General features: G+C 53.2%; 1 protein-coding gene across 1 annotated transcript in view; it reads right to left on the minus strand.

Moving 5' to 3' along the window:
- Positions 1 to 4,866: 4,866 nt before the first annotated feature.
- SELENOI (selenoprotein I) overlaps positions 4,867 to 20,503 on the minus strand; it is a 60,206-nt gene continuing 44,569 nt past the window's right edge. The window contains exons 4-10 of the mRNA XM_075925954.2: positions 20,414 to 20,488; positions 18,918 to 19,180; positions 17,475 to 17,583; positions 15,635 to 15,683; positions 13,009 to 13,189; positions 12,087 to 12,269; positions 4,867 to 7,791 (exon numbers count right to left, since the gene is read on the minus strand). Coding sequence (XP_075782069.1) covers positions 7,675 to 7,791; positions 12,087 to 12,269; positions 13,009 to 13,189; positions 15,635 to 15,683; positions 17,475 to 17,583; positions 18,918 to 19,180; positions 20,414 to 20,488 — 977 coding nt within the window. The 3' untranslated portion in view covers positions 4,867 to 7,674. The remainder of the gene's footprint in view (positions 7,792 to 12,086; positions 12,270 to 13,008; positions 13,190 to 15,634; positions 15,684 to 17,474; positions 17,584 to 18,917; positions 19,181 to 20,413; positions 20,489 to 20,503) is intronic.

Below are 20,503 nucleotides of genomic sequence, written 5' to 3' on the forward strand. Positions count from 1 at the left end.
ATTTGGTCTGGAAAACCTGACACAAACACGGAGCCCACAACAACATCGTGGCAAAGCTTGGCCCTCCCGCTCCCCTAAGCACACCACTCAGTTCAGCTGACTCTGTGCTCTGCTAAAGCCTCCCCCTTGCTGCCCAAAAAGCACAGCAGGTTGGACCGGTCTGACCAGCTGTTAAGCAACAACAAATGGGTCCTGGTAGGGTGGAGTGACTGAGGCAGATTGAGATCCTGAAATGAGACCATCACTCCACCCACATGCCCCTGGTTAGTCCCCACAAGCTCTGCCTAGTAAAAGGCCGTTATTCCGGGAACTTGGAGAGACACTGTGAGGGCGGCAAACCGAGGGTCAGGTAGCAAAACAGCGTTCTTCTGGGGTGCAGTACTGCGTTCCTAGCAGACCCAAGCGATAGCTCCCCGTTCCATTAGTCTGTGTGTGGCGGCTGTCAGGAACAGGTGGCCTGGGAAGTCCAGCTGCATCAGAGGAACTGTCCGACTGAATCAAAACCTTGTTTGGCAGGAAAGATTCAACCAGCTTCTGTGGCAACACGTTCCAAGCCAGGCTTACACAAACCTGTCTCCGCAGCTCTTGCTGCTGCTGCCTCCCACACAATGCTGTGGGGGAGACTGGGTCCACGAGGCAAGCCAGGTACCAGCAGAGGCTACAACCCTTACCCGGCTCGCTGTCGATCTGCATTTCAGCAAAGTGCAAACAAGCTCTAAGGCAGCCCAGCTGCCCCAGCACATCCCCGACACCCAGCAAGGGGCACAGCCCCGAAAACTAACGCCCCACGTGGCGGAGAAAGATTCTCCAGAGACTTTCAGCAGGCACATGACTTACCCTCATCCCACTGCTGGGAGGAGGTGTCCTTTACAAGCCAGCCAACCCCAGCTGGATCTCTCTCGTGCTAGGGTTACATGCACCATTCGCTAGAACCACGGTTGTTCACGTTCCTTGCAAAGCAGACGGCAGCACAGAGCGTCTTAAGGGCTTGTTTACACCAGACGCGACCTCGGCCCAGCAGCGCTGCTGTGGGGCATCTGGTGAGGATGCTTCCATGCCGGCGGGAGAGCACTCTCCTGCCAGCATAATTAAGCCTCCTCCGTGGGAGGCAGAAGCTATGCCAATGGCAGAGTGTCCCTGCCAACAGTGCATCGGTGTGGACTGCACAGAAGACAATGCAACATACATTGGTTGGGGGTGTCTTTCACTCCACTGAGCAACCCAGCTTACATCAGCTCAAGCCATAGTGTAGACCAGAGCTACTCAACATGTGGCCCGTTTGTCTGCGGCCCGCAGTGCGGTTTGGGTTTACGTGGGGCTTAACACGTGGCCCACGGGTGGGATCCTTTGAACGTGGCCTCCACTGGGAAATGCCACGCACAGCTGCTAGCATGAGCCTTTCCTGCTACTTCATGCCCTGCGCCCGGCAGAGCCCACGCAGCTGGAGTTGGATTCTGCTCTGCTTTGCCTGTTAGGCGCAACGGGGAGCAGGCTGTGGCCTGCCCAGGCTCCCTAGCCGGGGATGACACGAGCCACGAAGAGCCCAGCGCAGAGTGCAGGTTGGAGGAGCTGGGCTGACCCAGAAAAAGCCCCTTTTTCCTTTTCCTTGCTCCACAACAGCGAGGCCTCTCCCAGGCGGGGTGAGCATTGAAAGACGCAAGCGGACGGGCAGGTGGAACAGACGGGTACAGGGTGTCGGCATTTCTAGCCCCCCGGGAGGAGGTGCCAGGAGCGCCGGGGCATTGTGGGAAGTGCTTTGTATTCATGCCCGTCAGTGTGAAAGAAGCTATTTGCATGTACATGCAACCACACTTCCGTTGCAGCCCTCAGCGTGTGCTGAGTATCACTGTGGCCCTCGGGGCTTCCAAAGTTGAGTAGTCCTAGTCCAGACCAACCCTCAGCATGCAGGAAAACTCAGCTGGGCCAAGAGCCATTAAAACATTAACCAGTTAACTGCTAATGCCTAATCAGTGAACTGTAACATAGGGCCTGCTGCCCGGCCCTCTGTAGCCATGGGGTGCAGCCCTGCCTGTGATGTCCCACCGCAGGTCCTTTAGTGGCCATGAGGTCCCGCAGCAGCTGTGGGGTCCTGCTGCCCGGCCCACTGACCTGTCCAGGGCCAGGACTGTTCTGGGCCGGTGTGGCTGGCCACCACTGCTTCACCCGCAAGGGCCTTTTAACTGACAGACTGGTAAGCCTCCTGCTGAGTGGCACACGGACTGGTTCATTTTACATCCCTAGTGTGAGGCCCCGGGGAGTTTTGGGGGCTGCATGCAGAGGGGGCACTCAGTGCCCCGGGATGTTACTGGTTCATGTGACAAGGGGGAGACAGGTTGTTTCAGAGACCAGCCCAGAACTGGAGCCCCAGTGACCGATGCCCCCAGCCCTGCTCAGAGGACACGGCCGCTTCCAGCCAGACAACAGACAAGGGGCTGCAGAGGGGAGACCCCTGCGACCTGCCCAGCTGGTCCCAGCAAGGGGAGAACATTGGCTGGAGGAGAGGAGGTGGAGAAGAGGGGCCCAGAGGCCCGATTACCTGAGACACTGGCTGGGGAGGGGCTGTTGCTGAGGCTGTTGGAGGCTCTGCTGGGAGACGGGGGGCTGTTTGGGATGGGGAGCAGAACAGGCAGGACTTTGCTAGCTGCAGGGGAGACTCAAACATGTGGGGCTGAGGGCCCAGGCCCGAGAGAGCCTTTGCAGTGTTCAAAGCTCAATAAACCCTCCTGTTTTGTGCTGAGTGTCGCTCTGGTCTAGAGAACAGGGGGGCGCTAATCCCTCTGGGAGTGGAGGCTCCAGGGGTCCAGAGGGAGGGGACTCCCCCCAGGTGAGAGTGGGCCCCCCAAAGAGGGTCGCTACACTGGAATGGGCGCCCTGAGAAAGGGCTGTGCCTCAGGCACTGGAGTGGAGGGGGCCCCGAGAAGGGCTGCCGTGCTAGAGGGGGGGTCCTGCCCGGGGACGGACGGGCTGAGCGTGAGCACGACCTGTGAGCTTGACACCGCGCTGGGCCACAGCTTCCAACAAAGCAACAGTCGGAACTTTGGAAAGAAACAACTGGCCCAAACTTTCTCATCGGGTTCAGGGGCCCCAAGGGAAGGCATCTCGTCTTTCGAGGCCAGTTCGACTTTGGAGCCTTCGTACAAACGAGGGATGTGAAGTCTCGGTTCATTGAATAGTCGAGTAACCTCAGGAATTCTTAGCAGTTACCCCGCTATGCTATAAGTCCCAGGGGCAGGGCCGGTAGTCAGTGCGCGTCAGCCCCACTCCCGAGGAGCGCTCTGCCGTTCTGCGCTGCTGTGTCTGTATCAGAGGCAGCAACGCAGGGTGCCAAGCGGGAGCTGATCTGCAAGGGGAGCCCGTTTAAAAACCAGCTCCCTTCTCAGACTGGCTGCCTGTCGCCCTGCAGCAGCAGCGGGGGTGACAGCAGCCCCTGTCCAGGAGGTGGTGTGGGGGGTGTTTGAGCTCTTAGACCCAGCACGAGCCAGAACTGAGCCGGGCTGCCTGGCTCCTAATACACTTGAAATGCAGAGCCACAGCGGGGGTAGGTCCTGGACCTGGCGCAAGCCAGAATTGAGCCGGGCTGCTGGCCAGCCTGCTAGAAAATTTACTGGTAGGGAAGGGGAGTGGATGCAATATGCAATCTATGGCAGTAAGCGATAAGCTTTTGCTTATTGATTAATCGACTACGCTATTACATCCAGGAGTCTAACTGAAGAAACCAAAGATAAACAATTTTGTTGTCGTGATCAAGAAAAAACAAAGCTACTTGAAAATGTCAGTCATCCAGTTGAAAAAAAAACCATGTGATTCGGTACTGGCCGAGTCCCCATCAATACCCCAGGTCTTGCAGCGAGCATGAAGAAATCACGACTCAACCACCAACCACAGTCCAGCGGGTATGGAGAGGACAGGTGCATTCGGCAGGGCTTGTCTTTCCCAAGCTTGGGATCCGGTGGAGCAATCGCAATGGCCATGCTTGCGAGGGACAGTAAGTTGGACTGTAGCGAACAGTAACATCCCAGTGGCTTCGGAGAGCTGCTAAACCCGAGGGCACGTGCCCAAGCTAAAACACACGTCTCCAGAGCCTGAGGTCACAGTTACGAGACTGCAGCCTGGGAGCTGGCAGGAGACACCGTGGGGTGGAGAGGGGAGGGGAAGACATGCCAGCAGGCCCAGGAACGAAGTGCAAGTTTGCATTCCACACGCTGGGGGAGGCTCCCCGTAGACACGAAGCCATGTGCCGAACGGACCGCTGCTCTGAAGCGAAGGCGCCACACGCCGTCACGTCTCAGCTCCCACCCCCTAATGACAGGAACACAAGGACACCAAGTGTCTTCAGCAAGCCCCTGGCTTATCTGCACGGTGCTACGGCTGGTCTCCAGCGCTGGCAGCCAGATCGAACAACAAGCCAAGGGAAGACGCGGAACGTTGTTTGGAGTACACCGACGCAGGCACGTGGCCAGGTGCGGGTGTTATTCACCAATGCGGGTCTCTTCCTGCCAACGCTCCAGACTGAGGGACAATTCACAGCACCGAGCCATCGTTTTGGGAGCATTTTTAAGGATCGTAAAAGCAGCCGCTCACTCAGGGCAAACCAGGAGACTTAATAAGTAAGGCCACAAAACAAGCAGCCTTCACATGGGCAGAAAAACGCAAGGGAACAGAGCATCTCTAATATAGACAGAAGGGGAATTCTCAGCATGGGCAAATATATTCATGAGTCAGATTATTGTTCCTTCCTGATAGCATAGGCCCTGGAAAGAAATGCACCCCTCTGTGACGGAGAAGGCCGGGCGAAGAAACCATTTCCTTCCTTCACGTCTCCTTCCCCAGCATTTCAGAGGCAGGCACAACAAATAATCCAACCCCTCACAAGAGAACAAGTTTATTTTAAGGACCAAATTAAGAGAAAACACACACCAGGTTTAGAAATAAACAAACCAACCCAAGAGATTTGCTCCCCCACACCCACACTCTCAGCGGCGTGGCTGTGATTCGGTTTTTCTGAGCCAACATTTCATTCCCCAGAATCCAGGACAGTCACTAAATACAGACAAAAAGAGCGCAACTGAAAAGGGTTTATTGTGTGAGGCGGCAGACCGGGCCAGGGAGCAGAATCGGACAGGCCCGAACTCAGGCAACGCTCACACTGGTTTCTAGCACCATGTGACGGTGGACGTTTTGCCAGCTCCAACGTGCAGTAAGTGAAGGCACCAAGTTCCACGACACCCCAAAGATAAGCCCGGGTATGTCAAAGGTAGCTCTGGGGGTTGAGACATTCTGCCTTAAGGACAAGTCAGTAAAATGCATGAAGATGTTTAAGTGGCAAGTCCAAGTCTAGCTACCAGCCTCCACCCAATGGAGAGCGTGGGTTCCCCCCCTCAGGGCATGTTTCCACACACTGCAAAAAGTAATAGATCAAAGTATTGCACAGCCAGAGGGAAAGCGCGCTAGGAAAGCCAAATCATCGCTGGCGATTAGCGTCTCATGGTGTTACCACCAACCCAGTCTGAACACAGCAGTGCTGTAGAGGCGGGATGGGGCAGAGGAAAATGGAACACGCCATAAGCGAAAAATGAATAGGCCATTCTGCTTCGTGCTCGAGACCCTGACATTCCTTAACGTCACTAGTCAAGGGCAACCGGCCCGAGTTCTCCGTGAGCTCTCAGCATGCAAATGGAAAAACACCCGCCTCAGCAACGTGCCGCTGCCCCAAAGGCAGATTCTGCAACAGGAAAACGTTCCACAAATAAACGGTCCCATTTTCAACATCAAAATCCTAAGGTTTCTTGTGTGATACATTTCAAGTTAATTGGCCCATAATTATACATTTAATTCAACAGGTACAAGAGTCAAAAATTCAAGCACAGTCCAATTCCTCTGTACACTTACGGTTTTTCTGTACAATGTCAGTAATATATATAGTCAAGAGTAAGCTACTTATTGAATAAATTCCGAGGGAAGCAAAAGGTTTTTCCTCTCCCAGATTAACACCTGCCTCCAGTTCCTGATGTACAGTCACGACACATTAACAAAATAATTAAAATGTTTCGTCCAATCACCCCCACAAAAAACCATGATGGGAACACAAAGACAGACACAATAATGGTATCTTCCTGCTTGAAATTAAATTCTCTCCTGTGCCTTGCTGGGTTCCTCTATCCATCAGCTGTGATCTTGCACATCACACCACAGTGAGAATTCAAATAAAAACTAACTTATTTACAATAAATGCTGTGAACTGGCTTCTGGTTGTTGTGTTTTGTGTAACTCGCATGTCAATGATTTGAATGTACAAAATAAAAACATTAAATACTAATTACAGTTAACGTTTTCCTAAGTGAGAGAGATCTCTCACCCACAGAAGGAACACACCCTGACCAAGCTGTTACTAAGGTACGAGTGAATTTGTTCCCACAGTGCATTAATTCGCTGTGCTTGCTCACTTCCGGGTGCAGCCTGTCCAGAGCCTGGGTTTAGGTTGCACTCTTCATTCAAGCACAAGTCTCCATTAAATAAAATGAACAGAAAAGAAAATCAGCACTCAGCCTTCATCACCACTCAATTAAATGAATTAAAAAAAATCACTGAACGCAAATGGTTGAATGGATGGTAAACAAAGATGTTGTTGGACGGGATGTGTGGCCTAACCGTCGGGACAGGTGTGCCCTAAATTAAACGTAAAAAAAAGTCACCCACTTTTCCCCAAATAAAAGGTCCCCAAGCAAATGTGCGTGTCTTCTGTTGTAAGAACTATTCAGGTGTGTTCCCAGCTGGGGGACTTGCCACAATTCAGTTATCTGGAACGGGGAGTGTCTCTATAGAGTCCGTCCCACCCATCGCGTGGACGTGTGCACAAATCGTAGTGCACACGGCCAGACTGAAGTGAGACAAGCCCCCTGTGGCAGGCAAGCCTCCCTCTGGCCCCGCAAGCCAACTAACACTAGATGAGGCTGTACGGATTTATCCCAAGGGAGGTCTTGGCTATGGGCTACTGGAGCTCTTGCAGGCGGTTATAAAGCCAACCGCCACCCACAATAGCCAATGCTGCCCAGAGCTCCAGTTCCCTTCATGGGCTCGTGCGCAAAGAACACGGGTGGCCAATGTATGGTTCACAAGAATAATACTGGCGAGATGTGGTCCCACTTACCCACAGCTGGGAAAATGGGGGGGTGCTAAAGCTGCCTCAACCCGAACCCCTCAATTCCCAAGTCATCCTAGTGGACGATCACTTGCAGCCGCTAAACAACATTTTGCACGTGTGGACGTGCCTGCACCTGCTGGGGAACATGCGCGTGGCCAGCTCCTTAGGTCAGCATCAGGGGGCTTCATATACAGCTAACACATTCCCCACTGACCCAGCTGCTCAGACGTCTCCCTTACGGATGTAGCGAGGCCACTGCTACCGACTCGATGGGCCGATCACTTTTGGTGTCCGTGCCATGCTTAGATTCTGAGCAATACCCAAGCCAGCTCGACTTGCAGTCAGGACCGGAGGCCATTCGGCAGGTCTGTTAGACAGGAATAACTGGGAAGGCTACTCCCAGTGTCTGGTCAGCTGTACGTGGTCTCAGTGGCACTCGGGGTCTAGACCCCACTGTCCCCCCATATCTGTCCAGAAGAGATTTAGGTCTGTGGTGATGGTGGAAGTATTTACAGTCTATTTGCAGCAGTTATTTACAGTACTTGCGCAGACTGCAGGCTGATTTTCTTTTCTTCCGCTTCTAGTCAATCCGTCCCGGGCTTCTTTAGCGAGAAAGGCCGGATGTTGAAATGCTTGCTCAGCTGGCTTACCTGGGGGAGAGAATCAAATGACAGCCCGGCATCAGCCAACACGCCTTCCACCTGAGCCTCCAACGGAGCCACTCAGCACGCCCCCCGACTCGGGCCCAGGAGCGCAGTGCAGCTAGCATGGGAAGGATGCGTAACGCCTGCCGGAGCTACCCCGCAGCAACCCCCAGAGGCTGGCCAGTCAGTCGACTGGAGCTTGCAGGGCCCAGGCTGCGGGGCTATAAAACGGAGGGGTGGACATTTGGGCTCACACTGAAGCCCGGTGTTTTGGGACCCAGGAAAGAAGGGGGTTTCCGCACTGCTGGATGTCTGCACTAGGGGTGTTAAGTCTCGGTTAACTGAACAGTCGAGTAACCTCAGGAATTCTTAGCAGTCAGTCGACTATTCTATAGTCCCCAGGGACGGCAGCCAACGTGCTCCAGCCCCACTGCCGAGGAACCCCCTGCCTCTGGATCAGAAGCAGCAGCACTGGGTGCCAGGCGGAAGCTGGTCCGCGAGGGGAGCCCGTTTAAAAAACCAGCTCATAAGAACATAAGAACGGCCGACTGGGTCAGACCAAAGGTCCTTCAAGCCCAGTATCCTGTCTGCCGACAGTGGCCAGCACCAGGTGCCCCAGGGTGTGTCTAGACTACATGCCTCCTTCGACGGAGGCATGTAGATTAGCCAGATCGGAAGAGGGAAATGAAGCCGCGATTAAAATAATCGCGGCTTCATTTAAATTTAAATGGCTGCCCCGATCTGCCGATCAGCTGTTTGTCGGCAGATCGGGGCAGTCTGGACGCGACGCGCCGACAAAGAAGCCTTTCTTCATCGGCACAGGTAAGCCTCGTGAAACCAGGTTTACCTGTGCCGATGAAGAAAGGCTTCTTTGTCGGCGTGTCGCATCCAGACTGCCCCGATCTGCCGACAAACAGCTGATCGGCAGATCGGGGCAGCCATTTAAATTTAAATGAAGCCGCGATTATTTTAATCGCGGCTTCATTTCCCTCTGCCGATCTGGCTAATCTACATGCCTCCGTCGAAGGAGGCATGTAGTCTAGACACACCCCCAGAGAGGGTGGGCCGAAGACAATGATCAAGCGATTTGTCTCCTGCCATCCCTCTCCAGCCTCTGACAAACAGAGGCCAAGGACACCATTTTATCCCCTGGCTAATAGCCTTTCATGGACCTAACCTCCATGAAATTGTGGACCTAACCTCCATGAAAAGCTCCCTTCACAGCCTGGCTGCTTGTCGCCCTGCGCAAGGTGGCAGCAGCCCCTGTCTAGGGTGGGTCTGAGCTCCGGGACCTGGTGCGAGATGGAAAAGAGCCAGGCGGCCTGCCCGCCGAGCTCCTAATACACTTTACATGCAGAGCCGCAGTGGGGGTAGGTCTTGGACCCAGCGCGAGCCAGGACTGAGCCCCGCTGCTGGCCAGCCTGCTAAAAAATTTACTGTGTGTGTAGGGGGGAAATGCGTATCGTCTATAGCACTAACCTGTCGGCTTTTGCATCTCGGTTAATCGGCTACACTATTACATCCTTAGTCTACACTTCAGCCTCGCCAGCCTGGTCACTGACAAGGGCGTTTTACTCAAGTGCAGATGTTCCTTTATGCACCAATGGACCAAAAGGAGCCATATGTACAGCTAAAAGGGCCGAATCAGCCCCCGCGGGCACAGAAGCCCGGTATCACAGGAACACCATGACGCTTTGTGCACGGCCAGGCCAGCCACACAGGACACTCTGCCTACGTCGGCGTACTTCACTGAAGCACCTCTCCCCCTCTCCACTGACAGGGTAGACCGATCATGCCAGAAGGCTCCCATCAGGCCAAAGCCTGCAGTTCACAGGGCCCATCAGCCTCGCTGCACCAAACCTAGACACTAGCACATCAGGGGACAACTGTTTAGCCACACTGCTGGGTTTTGCACTGGTGGGTCCAGCATTTGACCCTCTAAGAGACTCCGATGAGTAGAAATGTTTAGCTGGTCTGGCAACTCCTGACCGCCCATCTCGTGCTGCACAGCAACCAGAGGAAAGGGGAAGAAACCCGTCCGTTCTGGGCAGGCTTCTCCCCAGGGAGTTGCACCCCAGCCTTCCCCACGAGCAGCTGTCTTAGCCCTGACCTATTATGGTTCTACACCTTGCAAAGCAACGTGCGCCCTACCTAAGGTCACGGGACTGTCAGTACGTTTTTATCTCGATGGCGGCTGTTCTCTGAATCTTAAGCTCTTGGCCTTAAATGGTATCTCCCGGCAGGGAGGACTTCAGGCTAACTGTGCACTGCAAGCCAAGTGCCTTTCCTTTGATCTGTGTTAAGTTCACAGCTGTTCCTCACGGGCTGTTCTGGACTCCATCTGGCCTGTTGTGAGCTGTGAAGCCAAAGCTCCCGCTGGAGCCAAGCAAGCAGCGAGCACACAAGTCACCCAGTTGGGCGTCAGCCGTAGACGAGCTGCGTAAAGCACAAGCCAAGGCAGACTCGCTTCCAACCACTCGTCTTCCAGGGCGGGACAGTGCTACAGCAGCTACCCCACGCCCTCTTCTAGCTCTGGGCTAACAGGGCCTGTGCCCTGCCAAGCCCTCCCACGAGACAGTAGAACAGGACAATGTGCCAGGGGATCCGAGCCAGGAGACAGCAGGTCTGAGACCTGGAGACCCACGCTTAACTATCCCTCAGAAGCCCCCTCTGTGACCTTCCCCGGGCAGAAAGGGCTCCTTTCCTCCACACAGCCAGAAGCCTGCTCGCCTGAAAGGTTGCGCTCAGTGCTGAGCAATGAGATGATTAAGCGCGATGTCAAGTCATTAGGCTGGCTGCCGCTGCCGAGTTCTTTTTAAAGCAAATCGCAGGGCTGCCGGGAAAAGACCAAGACACAGCATGGTGGCTAAGCAGCCACCCCCCACCCCAACGCTGGCTCTTGCACCCCCAGCTTGAGAGGGGGGCTGCAGATTTGCTGTCACCCGCCTGTGTCTCTTGCAAAGGGGCTCCGAACGGCCGGGGTTCTCCCCTAGCTTCTCAGAGGGGATCGCGAGTCTGACCTCCGTGCGTCACGCACTGAGCCCTGCTTCACGCCCGTATCGGGCGACGAGCCAGACACGCTTTCGAGCTGGCCTGAAGCAGTAAGGGCTCGGGTTCCCAATCTGACTGTGCAGCTGACCTAGGACAACCCAAGTAGCCTTTCCCCACTGAGCAGCACTCCCGCAGTCTCGATTTTCTGCGTCCTAACAACGCCGTCACACAGTGCCCGTCTCCTGCCGTTCGCTACAAGGTTCACCTGACAGATTGCTTCCTCTGCTACCTTGCCCGGATTCCCCCCACCCAAGAAACTCTCAGAAGCTTAAAGATGGCAGCTCGGGTGCTTTAGTTTATAACCCCGCACACAGCGCAGACCTGGAGCGTACGCTGGGGGCTGCAAACACCGAACTGCCATGGGACGAGCAAGCGAGCAGAGCAGCAACAGCAGGACCCCGAGCCCAAAGCAATACTGCAGCAGAGCAAAGACATTATGGCTGCCGCCTCCCAAGCGATGCCCACCTTCGCAAAGAAGGCCACTCTCTGAATGTGCAGCCAGCTAGCAGCTGCAGCTGACAGAGAACACGTTGGAAGGACAGTGAAATGGTAGCAAGTAAACAGCACTCGGCTGGGTCTCTGAATAATTTATTTAAAATTAGAGACAGGCCCAGCCCGGACACTGCATGCTACTGGGATCCTGGCGCTTTTATGATTGCTAGAACCATGATATCAGAACCCGGGAGCATTAAATCCAAGCTTCCCCAATGTGGCATTCATGTGATTAAGCTGCCAACTGTGATCAGACGTGGAGCCAGGCTTTGGCTTAGACTCCATCTTTAACGTAAGCGACGAGAAGAATGTCTCCTGCAGCCGGAACGTCAGTTCCTGGTATCCCAAATAAGCCTTCAGGTGCCCCACATGTAGCTCTTTCATGTTTTATATCAGGGGCTGTATTGGTGACCCTTCTCCCCCCTGCATACACTAAAAATGGAGGGGGGGGGGTAATTTAATGGGGGGAGGGGGAACGACTCATGGATGTCAGCCCCACAGAGCTGACCACTCCTGACCTGCAGGTAACCACCTTGTGATCCCGAGAGGTCACGACTCCCACTTTGAGACCCCCCCCCCATTTATGTCAATGCCTCCGCTTGCTTGGCAAACGCGTTGGGAGCAGAGGAATGCTACCTAGCGTTCCAGGGGTACGGGGGACAGCCCCTGCAAACAGCACCGCCGGGGGCCGGCAGAGCGACTCCTCTAGGCAGACCCGCGGCAGTGCACCCCTGTGCCCGGGGGCAGGCTGCACTCACCACGCCTACTCCGTAGTGGATGTGCGCCAGCGTGATGAGCGCCGTCAGCAGGTACAGGAGAAGATCCTCCCAATGCGGCGCCGCTCCGGAGACCACCACGAAGATCACCAGGGCTAACGGCAGCAGCATCCAGTTGAGAGGCTGACACCGGGTGCTACTCATCTGACACACGATCAGCTGGCACTGGTGGGGGAGGGGGGATAGGGCTGTTAGCTGTGCTTTGGTTTCCGGCCCGCGGGAGCCAATCCCTCGCTCGGAACACGGCACCACATCGAGAGGAAACAATCCCCACGGATGGACTTGCATTGGCTTGGCCAGTTCTGGTCCAGTCTGCCTAATGGTGTCTGCAGAGTTAGCAAGAACGCTGCAGAGCGGGAGAGACGGTGCTCGGCTTCTGGGCACAGTCCCAGGAATAACGTTTCACAGGCTTCCTGAATGCTAGCGCCTCGGCTGCCTGTCTGGCATGCAAGGCACCGAGGCCACGGCTTAACAGTATCCAGGACATTTGGGGCGTCTCCTGTAAGCAGGCAGACTTGATCTCACACAGCCGAACCAAATTTTACCTAGAACCTTGCTACGCCTGAGAGAGCAGGACCTCAGGCAAGTGAATCGTCACCCTCTCCTCGACATGCTGGGCTGTCTCTGATCTGGGGAAAGCATCAGATCTGGTTTACAGGACACGGTTTCGGCTCCGAGGCTCTCCCGCCTGCTTCAGTGGCCGTCCTTCCAGTCGTGGCAGGACGGCCAAGGGGTTTACTTTGACACAGCCCACAATTCCTGCTCGTTCATACTGCATCTGTGACGCCTTCCCCCCTCAGGAGCAGCCTGGGCATAGCATGACACGCTGCAGCCCTTCACCCTGGGGCTGACTGAAATCCGCCACCCCGTCCCGCGTGTTTTAGCAGAGAACTAGCACTCTTACCGAAATGTTAGCAAAGGCTGTTCCCACCATGAAGTAGAAGAGCCTGGGGTGGACCTCCAGGATGTCTGACGGTGACATGAAGATCCAGATCATGCACAGAACGAAGAGCAACGCTGGCGAGAAGAACGGCAGCATGATTTCATACACCGACCTGTGCTTCAGGGTGTTACTTTTATAGGCCCTGAAAAAGCAAAAGGAACAAAAATCTTAAGTCAAACTATCAGAAGCCACAGCTTCTGAGCAAGGCTGGCACAAGCCTTCCTTCGGGAACTCTCCAATCCAGGGGAGTGCCCAGCTAGCCTCGGGGACCCTTCCTGAAGCCAGGAGGAAGAGTTTTGCTGTTTGATGAAGCAGTGAAAAACCATGGGCAGAAGGCCCGTCTCACATGAAGGATGTTAAGTATCAGCTACCTGAGTAGAATCCTAGAATCCTAGAACACTAGAATTGGAAGGGACCTTGAGAGGTCATCCAGTCCCCTGCCCTCACGGCAGGACCCAGCACTGTCTAGACCAGTGTTTCTCAACCAGTGGTATGAGTACCCTTAGGGAGAGAAGTCGGGGGGGGGGGGGGAGGGATCTGTCAACAACTGAAATTTGGAGAAAACTGAATTTTTATTTTAAGTTTTACAGTGCTTTCTTATTTTTGTACTTTTACACACCCAAAAAGTTTCATTGTCCACCCGGCTATGATTAAGTTGTTTAAACAAATGTGTTGCAATGGTAGATAAAAAAAATGTGTGAGTCTGAAAACTGTAGGTACTGGGGGTACTTTTAATTTTTTTAAAAGGGGTACTTTATTAAAAAAAAAAAAAAAAAAAAGTTGAGAAACACTGGACAGGTGTGTGTCTAACCTGCTCTTCAATATCTCCAGTGATGGAGATTCCACAACCTCCCTTGGCAACTTATTCCAGTGTTTCACCACCCTGACAGGTAGGAAATTTTTCCTAATGTCCGACCTAAACCCCCCTTGCTGCAGTTTCAGCCCATTGCTTCTTGTCCTGTCCTCAGAGGCCAAAGAGAACAATTTTTCTCCCTTCTCCTTCCTTGTAGATACCCTTTTAGATACCTGAAAACTGCTCTCCTGTCCCCTCTCAATCTTCTCTTTTCCAAACGAAACAAGCCCAATTCCTTCAGCCTTCCCTCAGAGCTCATGTTCTCTAGACTTTTCATCACTTTTGTTGATGTTCTTTAGACCTCCAATTTCTGCACATCTTTCTTGAAGTGTGGGGCCCAGAACTGGACACAACACTCCAATGGAGGCCTAATCAGCACAGAGTAGAGCGGAAGAATGACTTCTTGGGTTTGGCTCACAACACTCCTGTTATTGCCTCCCAGAATCAGGTTTGCTTTTTTTGCAACAGTGTCACACTGCTGACTCATTTAGCTTGTGGTCCGCTATGACCCCTAGATCCCTCTCTGCCGTACTCCTGTTCTGTATGTGTGAGACTGATTGTTCCTTCCTAAGTGGAGTACAGTAAACTTCCGATAATCCGGCACCTTTAGGACCCAGGGGGTGAGGGGTCTGGGGTGGGGTGGATGCCACCCCAGACTCCTCATAGCCCCCCCCCTTCCGATAGTCCAGCTCCGCCCTAGGCGTCCCTGGTTCAGCCGCTGCTGGTCAGTTTCAGCAGCGGCTGAATCAGAGATGCCTGCAACAGAGTAGCTGGGGCGCTGCTGGGTTGGTCCAGTAGCGCCACCCCTTGGCACTGTGAGACCAACCCGGCAGCACCTCAGCTGCTCTACTCCAGGTGAACCCAAGTCAGCCGCTGCTGATACTGATCAGGGGCTGATTCCAGGAAGCTGGGGGCAGAGCAGCTCTGCCTCAGGCTTCCTGGAGTCAGCCGCTGGTCAGTTTCAGCAGCGGCTGAATCGGGGACAGCTGGGGTGCTGCTGGGTTGGTCCCGCAGCCCCAAAGGGCAGCACCCCAGCTGCTCTGCCCCCTGCTTCCCCGATTCAGCCGCTGGTCAGTTTTAGTAGCAGCTGAATCAGAGAAGCGACCGGGGGGGGGGGGGGGGGGGGGGGGGCAGAGCAGCTCCAATGGTCCGGCTGCCTGGAGCACTTCCGGGTTCCTGATGGTGCCAGACCATCAGGAGTGCCAGACCATCGGAATTTTACTGTACTTTGCATTTGTCCTTATTAAACATCATCCTATTTCTCAGACCATTTCTCCAGTTTGTCCAGTTCATTTTGAATTATGACTCTATCCTCCAAAGCACTTGCAACCCCTCCCAACTTGGTATCATCTGCAAACGTAATAAGCGTCCTCTCTATGCTGATATCTAAATAATTGATGAAGAGATTGAACAGAACCGGTCCCAGAACAGACCCCTGCGGAACCCCACTTGTTCTGCCTTTCCAGCAGGACTGTGAACCGTTAATAACTACTCTCTGAGAACAGTTATCCAGCTGAGTAATCGAATAATCAATGCATTTTGCATCGACTATTCGATGGGCACCTTTGCCTTTAAAACGTAGCAACAGCCCTAGGGCTGCCAGCCCATCGACACAAGATGCTCTCCACAAACTTCCTTTCACACGATTCTGCATGGCTAACTCCTAGCAGAACTGGACCACCACAGGCGGTGCCTGCAGAATTAGTTAGCGCCCGTGGTTTCAGGAACACTTACCTGTAGAAGTTATACAGGCTCATGGGCACAGTCACTGTGAGCGCACACCCTGGAAGAGAACATCTAAGTTACCGCAGCATAAGAATTCATCAGTCGCTGAATGTCTTCAGAAGCAGCAGATGTGACAGTCTTTCTTTTTATATAGGCATTTACATGGCAGTAGCTACAAGCTTCCTTCAACCTACTGCCAGCCCACAGCTGCTCAGATTTCCAAGGGCCATTCATACGATTTGTATATTTGACTCAGCTCTTCAGAAGAGCCCTATCTTGGTTAATGAAGTTCCACTCCATGCGTTTATGGAAATAACTCCAATTATTTTAGTGAATCTACGTATTTATCTGCATTCTGACAGAACTCCCAACAAGACACCAAGGGAGCAGCAGAGAAAGCATCATCATCAAGGGCTTCACTTTTTCCATGCAAAGATGACAGATTTCACACACAGTAAGGTCATTATAGAGAGAAGCAAACAAAGCTACATCTATGTCACGTGCATCATTTAGAACATTAGCGCTTCCGTTAACAAAAGCGTCAGTCATTTGACTAAGTCTCATGGCTCTCCCGGAAGGCCCCACGTTCCAGGAATCCCCAACATTTCAAAAGCAGTGCGGACAGACGCTAACACTGAACGTCGACCATCACTTTGCAGCAGAAAAGCTGCCTCGGGAATAGGGATTTCATTGTGTAGTCGAGTACCGATTAACTGATACACAAAAGCTTACAGATTAATGCTACAGACTCCCGCCCCCCTGCCAGTCCATTTTTTAGCAGGCTGGCTCAGTCCTGGCTCACGCCAGGTCCGGGACCTAACCCCCCAGCATCTCCGCATTTGAAGTGTATGAGGAGCCAGGTGGGCAGGCAGCCCGGCTCAGTTCCTGCTCATGCTGGTCTGGGAGCTCAAACCCACCTCTGGACAGGGAGCCGGTCCGGGAGGGGAGCTGGTTTTTAAACTGGCTCCCTTTACAAACCAGCTCCTGCCTGGCCCACGCTGCTGCCTCTGATACAGAGGCAGCAGCATGGAGAAGCAGGGGGCTCCTTCGGAGTGGGGCCAGAGCACGCTGGCTGCCAGCCCCACCCCCAGGGACTACAGAAAAGTCGAGTAATCTATAAGAATTCACGAGGTTACAATTAACCGACATTCCTACTCAGGAAGGCATTTCTTTTAAAGGCTAGTGGTACCAAATCGCATTTCTTTCCAAAGGGCGAATCACAAAGACATTCAAAGTAAGAGCAATAAAGCTACCAAATTCTTCCTGGCCAGCCAACGTGGACACATTTTCAGCTCCCAGGCTGCAGTGAAGGGGGAGCTCTGACATACAACTGTCGAGAGGAGCAAGAACGTAGATCCTTGCTGTTGAGAACTAGGGACCAATCTACTGCAACAGCTGGATTCCCAAGGAGGGTAAGGCCATGCAGGCTAAGGCATCGAAGAGACATTTATTATCTAGTTCACGGGTGGACAGACTGTAGCAGTTCAGAGGCACCCTTGCGGTTTAGTAGGAGGGTGGAGCTGTGCATGCTGGGACCACCTACCTTCTGGGGCTGTGTTTGAATTCAAGGAGGAATTTGCTGCAATCTTCTCCCTTCTCTACAAGTTAGATGCAGCCTTTGGCAACTTGGCCAGTTCTCACCAAACCCTCAGTGGGATCAGTATCAGATCCAGTGCATTTTGCTGCTTACAATCTAGATGAGGACTCGGTCCAGCAAGCTTTCTACCCAGACCCGTCAACAAGTTTCTCTTTGCTAAACATGCAAACAAAGGCAACTTTGAAAGTGAAACAACTGGCTATCAGAAAAGCAACGGTGGTTAAAAGTAGGCTTCAACATGGAGCTTCTTACCAATAATCATTGTAGTGAATAGGTCTCTATATAAGAAATTAAACAGGAAAGGTGCATACCAGGCCTCAACTCCCACAATCGCTGTCACTATGTAGACAAACGAAATGGTCTGAAAAGAAAGCACAGAGAGAGCGCGCACAGGCGAGGTGAACGGCTGGAAAGGCGAGACAGATACAGCGCGCTTCTGCTGGGGCGACCAATCCCCACCAGACCCCTGCAGGAGCGGCAGGGCCTTGGTTTCCAACCAGATTTTCCACTAGCCAGCATCTCTGGGTCAGAGGCAGCCACAGTAGCCCGGTGCAGCCTCCCGTAGCCCAGCTGGGGCCACGCACATACGCCCCCGTTCCCAGGTTCCTACGCTGACGGCACATGAGGAAACAGCCCACCCGACGTTTCCAGCAGCATGACCCAGGAAGCCTGTCTGGAAAGGGAAGTCATGAGAGACCTGGGGTGAGGCAAGGCCTGCTTGGGCAGCGAGAGCTTAAGGCCAGTCTGGAGGAGAGGGGCCTGTGATGGTCTGTCCCGCTCACCCTCCCAACCCCCAGGGAGCTCTCTGCAGTCGATGTGGTTTGTATGCGCATCTGCGGACAGCCCCACCCTACGACTGGAGCAACCGGCCCAAACCCGGGGCACGGCAACAGCTGCCAAAGCGACGGTTAACTGCCGCCTGTAGCAAACCAACCCATGGGAGCTCAGGACGGTCCTATGCACGATCAGGAAACTGCACCTTGGATTTGGAGAAACCTGGAGGCGCAGAGGTGAGGATGACCCAGGGCAAAGGACAGTAGAAATCCTGATTTCGCTAGTTGCACATGATTACGTGGAGATGCCAGAACTTGTTGCCAAGTGGTGCTTTTACAACCATTGGACCCGATGCAACGGCACAAGTATAAACGGCTAAGTCAATACGGCTACGCTGCTGCCACAACAGACTCAGGCCCAACATGATTAGTGTCCAGTTTAACCACATTTTATTGCCTGCTAATGCAAAAGATGTCAACACCAAGATACTTGGGACAGACAGCACGTCTCCGCTGAGGAGAGACCAGATCTGCTGCAATCTAAGTCTGCAGCAGCCGTTTCATAATGTCTCCCTTGCTCCTTGATTCCTTAAACACCTGCTTGACTTTAATCATGCATGCAGTCTGCTATGCTGAATCAGGCCTTCCTAAAGTAGCACTGATGAGACAGTTCCAACGATTGCACCCTGCAAAAAAGCTGGCATCGTGCCCTCTGCCGGAAAGCTCTCTGCCCGGAAGAAATCTCAAGGGGATAAGGGTTAGGCAGAAGATGGGCAATTCATGACGACACGGACAGATGTCACCCAGGGAAAGATGGCAGAGCAGCACCGGCCCCTACACAAAGAGCTCCGGCAGCTAAGCAAAGTTGGCCACTATTTTCTAAATTAGCATTTTGAAACCGAGCGGCGGGAGAGCTACTTACCACCTGGCTGATGTCATATCCCCACGGCAGGAAGAGAATCCCTGTGTTATATTTCTCCCAATGGGAGAGGATGAAGGAAAACAAAACCACCCACAAGAGGAGATAGAGAACGAAGACGCTGACCCCGGTGGGTCCCCGGCCAAAGGTGGAGTAAACGGTCACGACGAAGAACACGCAGGCCCAGCTGTCCAGGCCATGGTCAAAGAGTTCCCCCAGCGGACTGCTGGAGTTTGTTCGGCGAGCTTGCTTCCCATCCACGCCATCTGGAAAGGAAGGGCACAGAGATGAGGTGTTTAAGTCTCGGCTTGACAAAGCCCTGGCCGGGTTGATTTAGTTGGGGTTGGTTCTGCCTAGAGCGGGGGGCTGGACTTGACCTTCTGAGGTCTCTTCCAGATCTACGATTCTAGGCAAAGCTCAAAATCTGCATGCAAAGCAAGTGACTTCTCTGCAGCCGCCCGATAATGCAGGCACAGCTGAGAAGCCAGCAGCTGGCTTCAGTTCCCACCACTGTCCTGGGAGGCACCGAGACTGAACACACACAAAAAACCCCTTAGGAAGAGTCTACTTTAAATATTAGAACGTATTTAAACATTTAGCAGCAATCTGCATTCAGTATTTCACGAGTAGCCCCCGAAGAGTCAGTTCTGGTAGGAGGAGAAATCTACGTCTATGCTCCTCCCTTGAAATGGATAAAACAGATAAAACAATCCCAAGTGGCAGTTTCTAGAGGCATAAGAACATAAGAACGGCCGTACTGGGTCAGACCAAAGGTCCATCTAGCCCAGTAGCCTGTCTGCCGACAGTGGCCAGCACCAGGTGCCCCAGAGAGGGTGGACCGAAGACAACGATCAAGCAATGTGTCTCCTGCCATCCGTCTCCAGCCTCTGACAAACAGAGGCCAAGGACACCATTTTATCCCCTGGCTAATAGCCTTTTATGGACCTAACCTCCATGAAATTATCTAGCTTCTGTGTTATAGTCCTAGCCTTCACAGCCTCCTCTGGCAAGGAGTTCCACAGGTTGACTGCGCTGTGTGAAGAACTTCCTTTTATTAGTTTTAAACCTGCTACCCATTAATGTCATTTGGTGTCCTCTAGTTCTTCTATTTAGGGAACTAATAAATAACTTTTCTTTATCCGCCCTCTCCACACCACTCATGATTTTATAGACCTCTATCATATCCCCCCTCAGTCTCCTCTTTTCTAAACTGAAAAGTCCCAGTCTCTTTAGCCTCTCCTCATATGGGACCCATTCCAAACCCCTCATCATTTTAGTTGCCCTTTTCTGAACCCTCTCTCAGCCAGTCATAGGCTGTTCTCAATATCAGAGCAAGGGAAGGGAGGGGAACCGCGGAGTGACCCAGTCACACTGTTTCTTGGGGGGCAGAGGTTGGGTTTGGGAAACAGAACTATGACAGCGATTCACTTGACTAATTAGCGTCATGACGACAGGCACCTTGGAAATCCAAGATGCAGCATAAGAATCTGAAGTCTTACCCAGTGTATATGCCGCAAAGTTGAGGATACCCACTATGACCCACACTTGACTTGGAACATGCACGTGATCGGGTGCTGTTGAGATTGGAA

The sequence above is a fragment of the Pelodiscus sinensis genome, chromosome 3 (assembly GCF_052426305.1).
Source record: "Pelodiscus sinensis isolate ZL-2025 chromosome 3, ASM5242630v1, whole genome shotgun sequence".
NCBI classification, from domain to species: Eukaryota; Metazoa; Chordata; order Testudines; family Trionychidae; genus Pelodiscus; species Pelodiscus sinensis.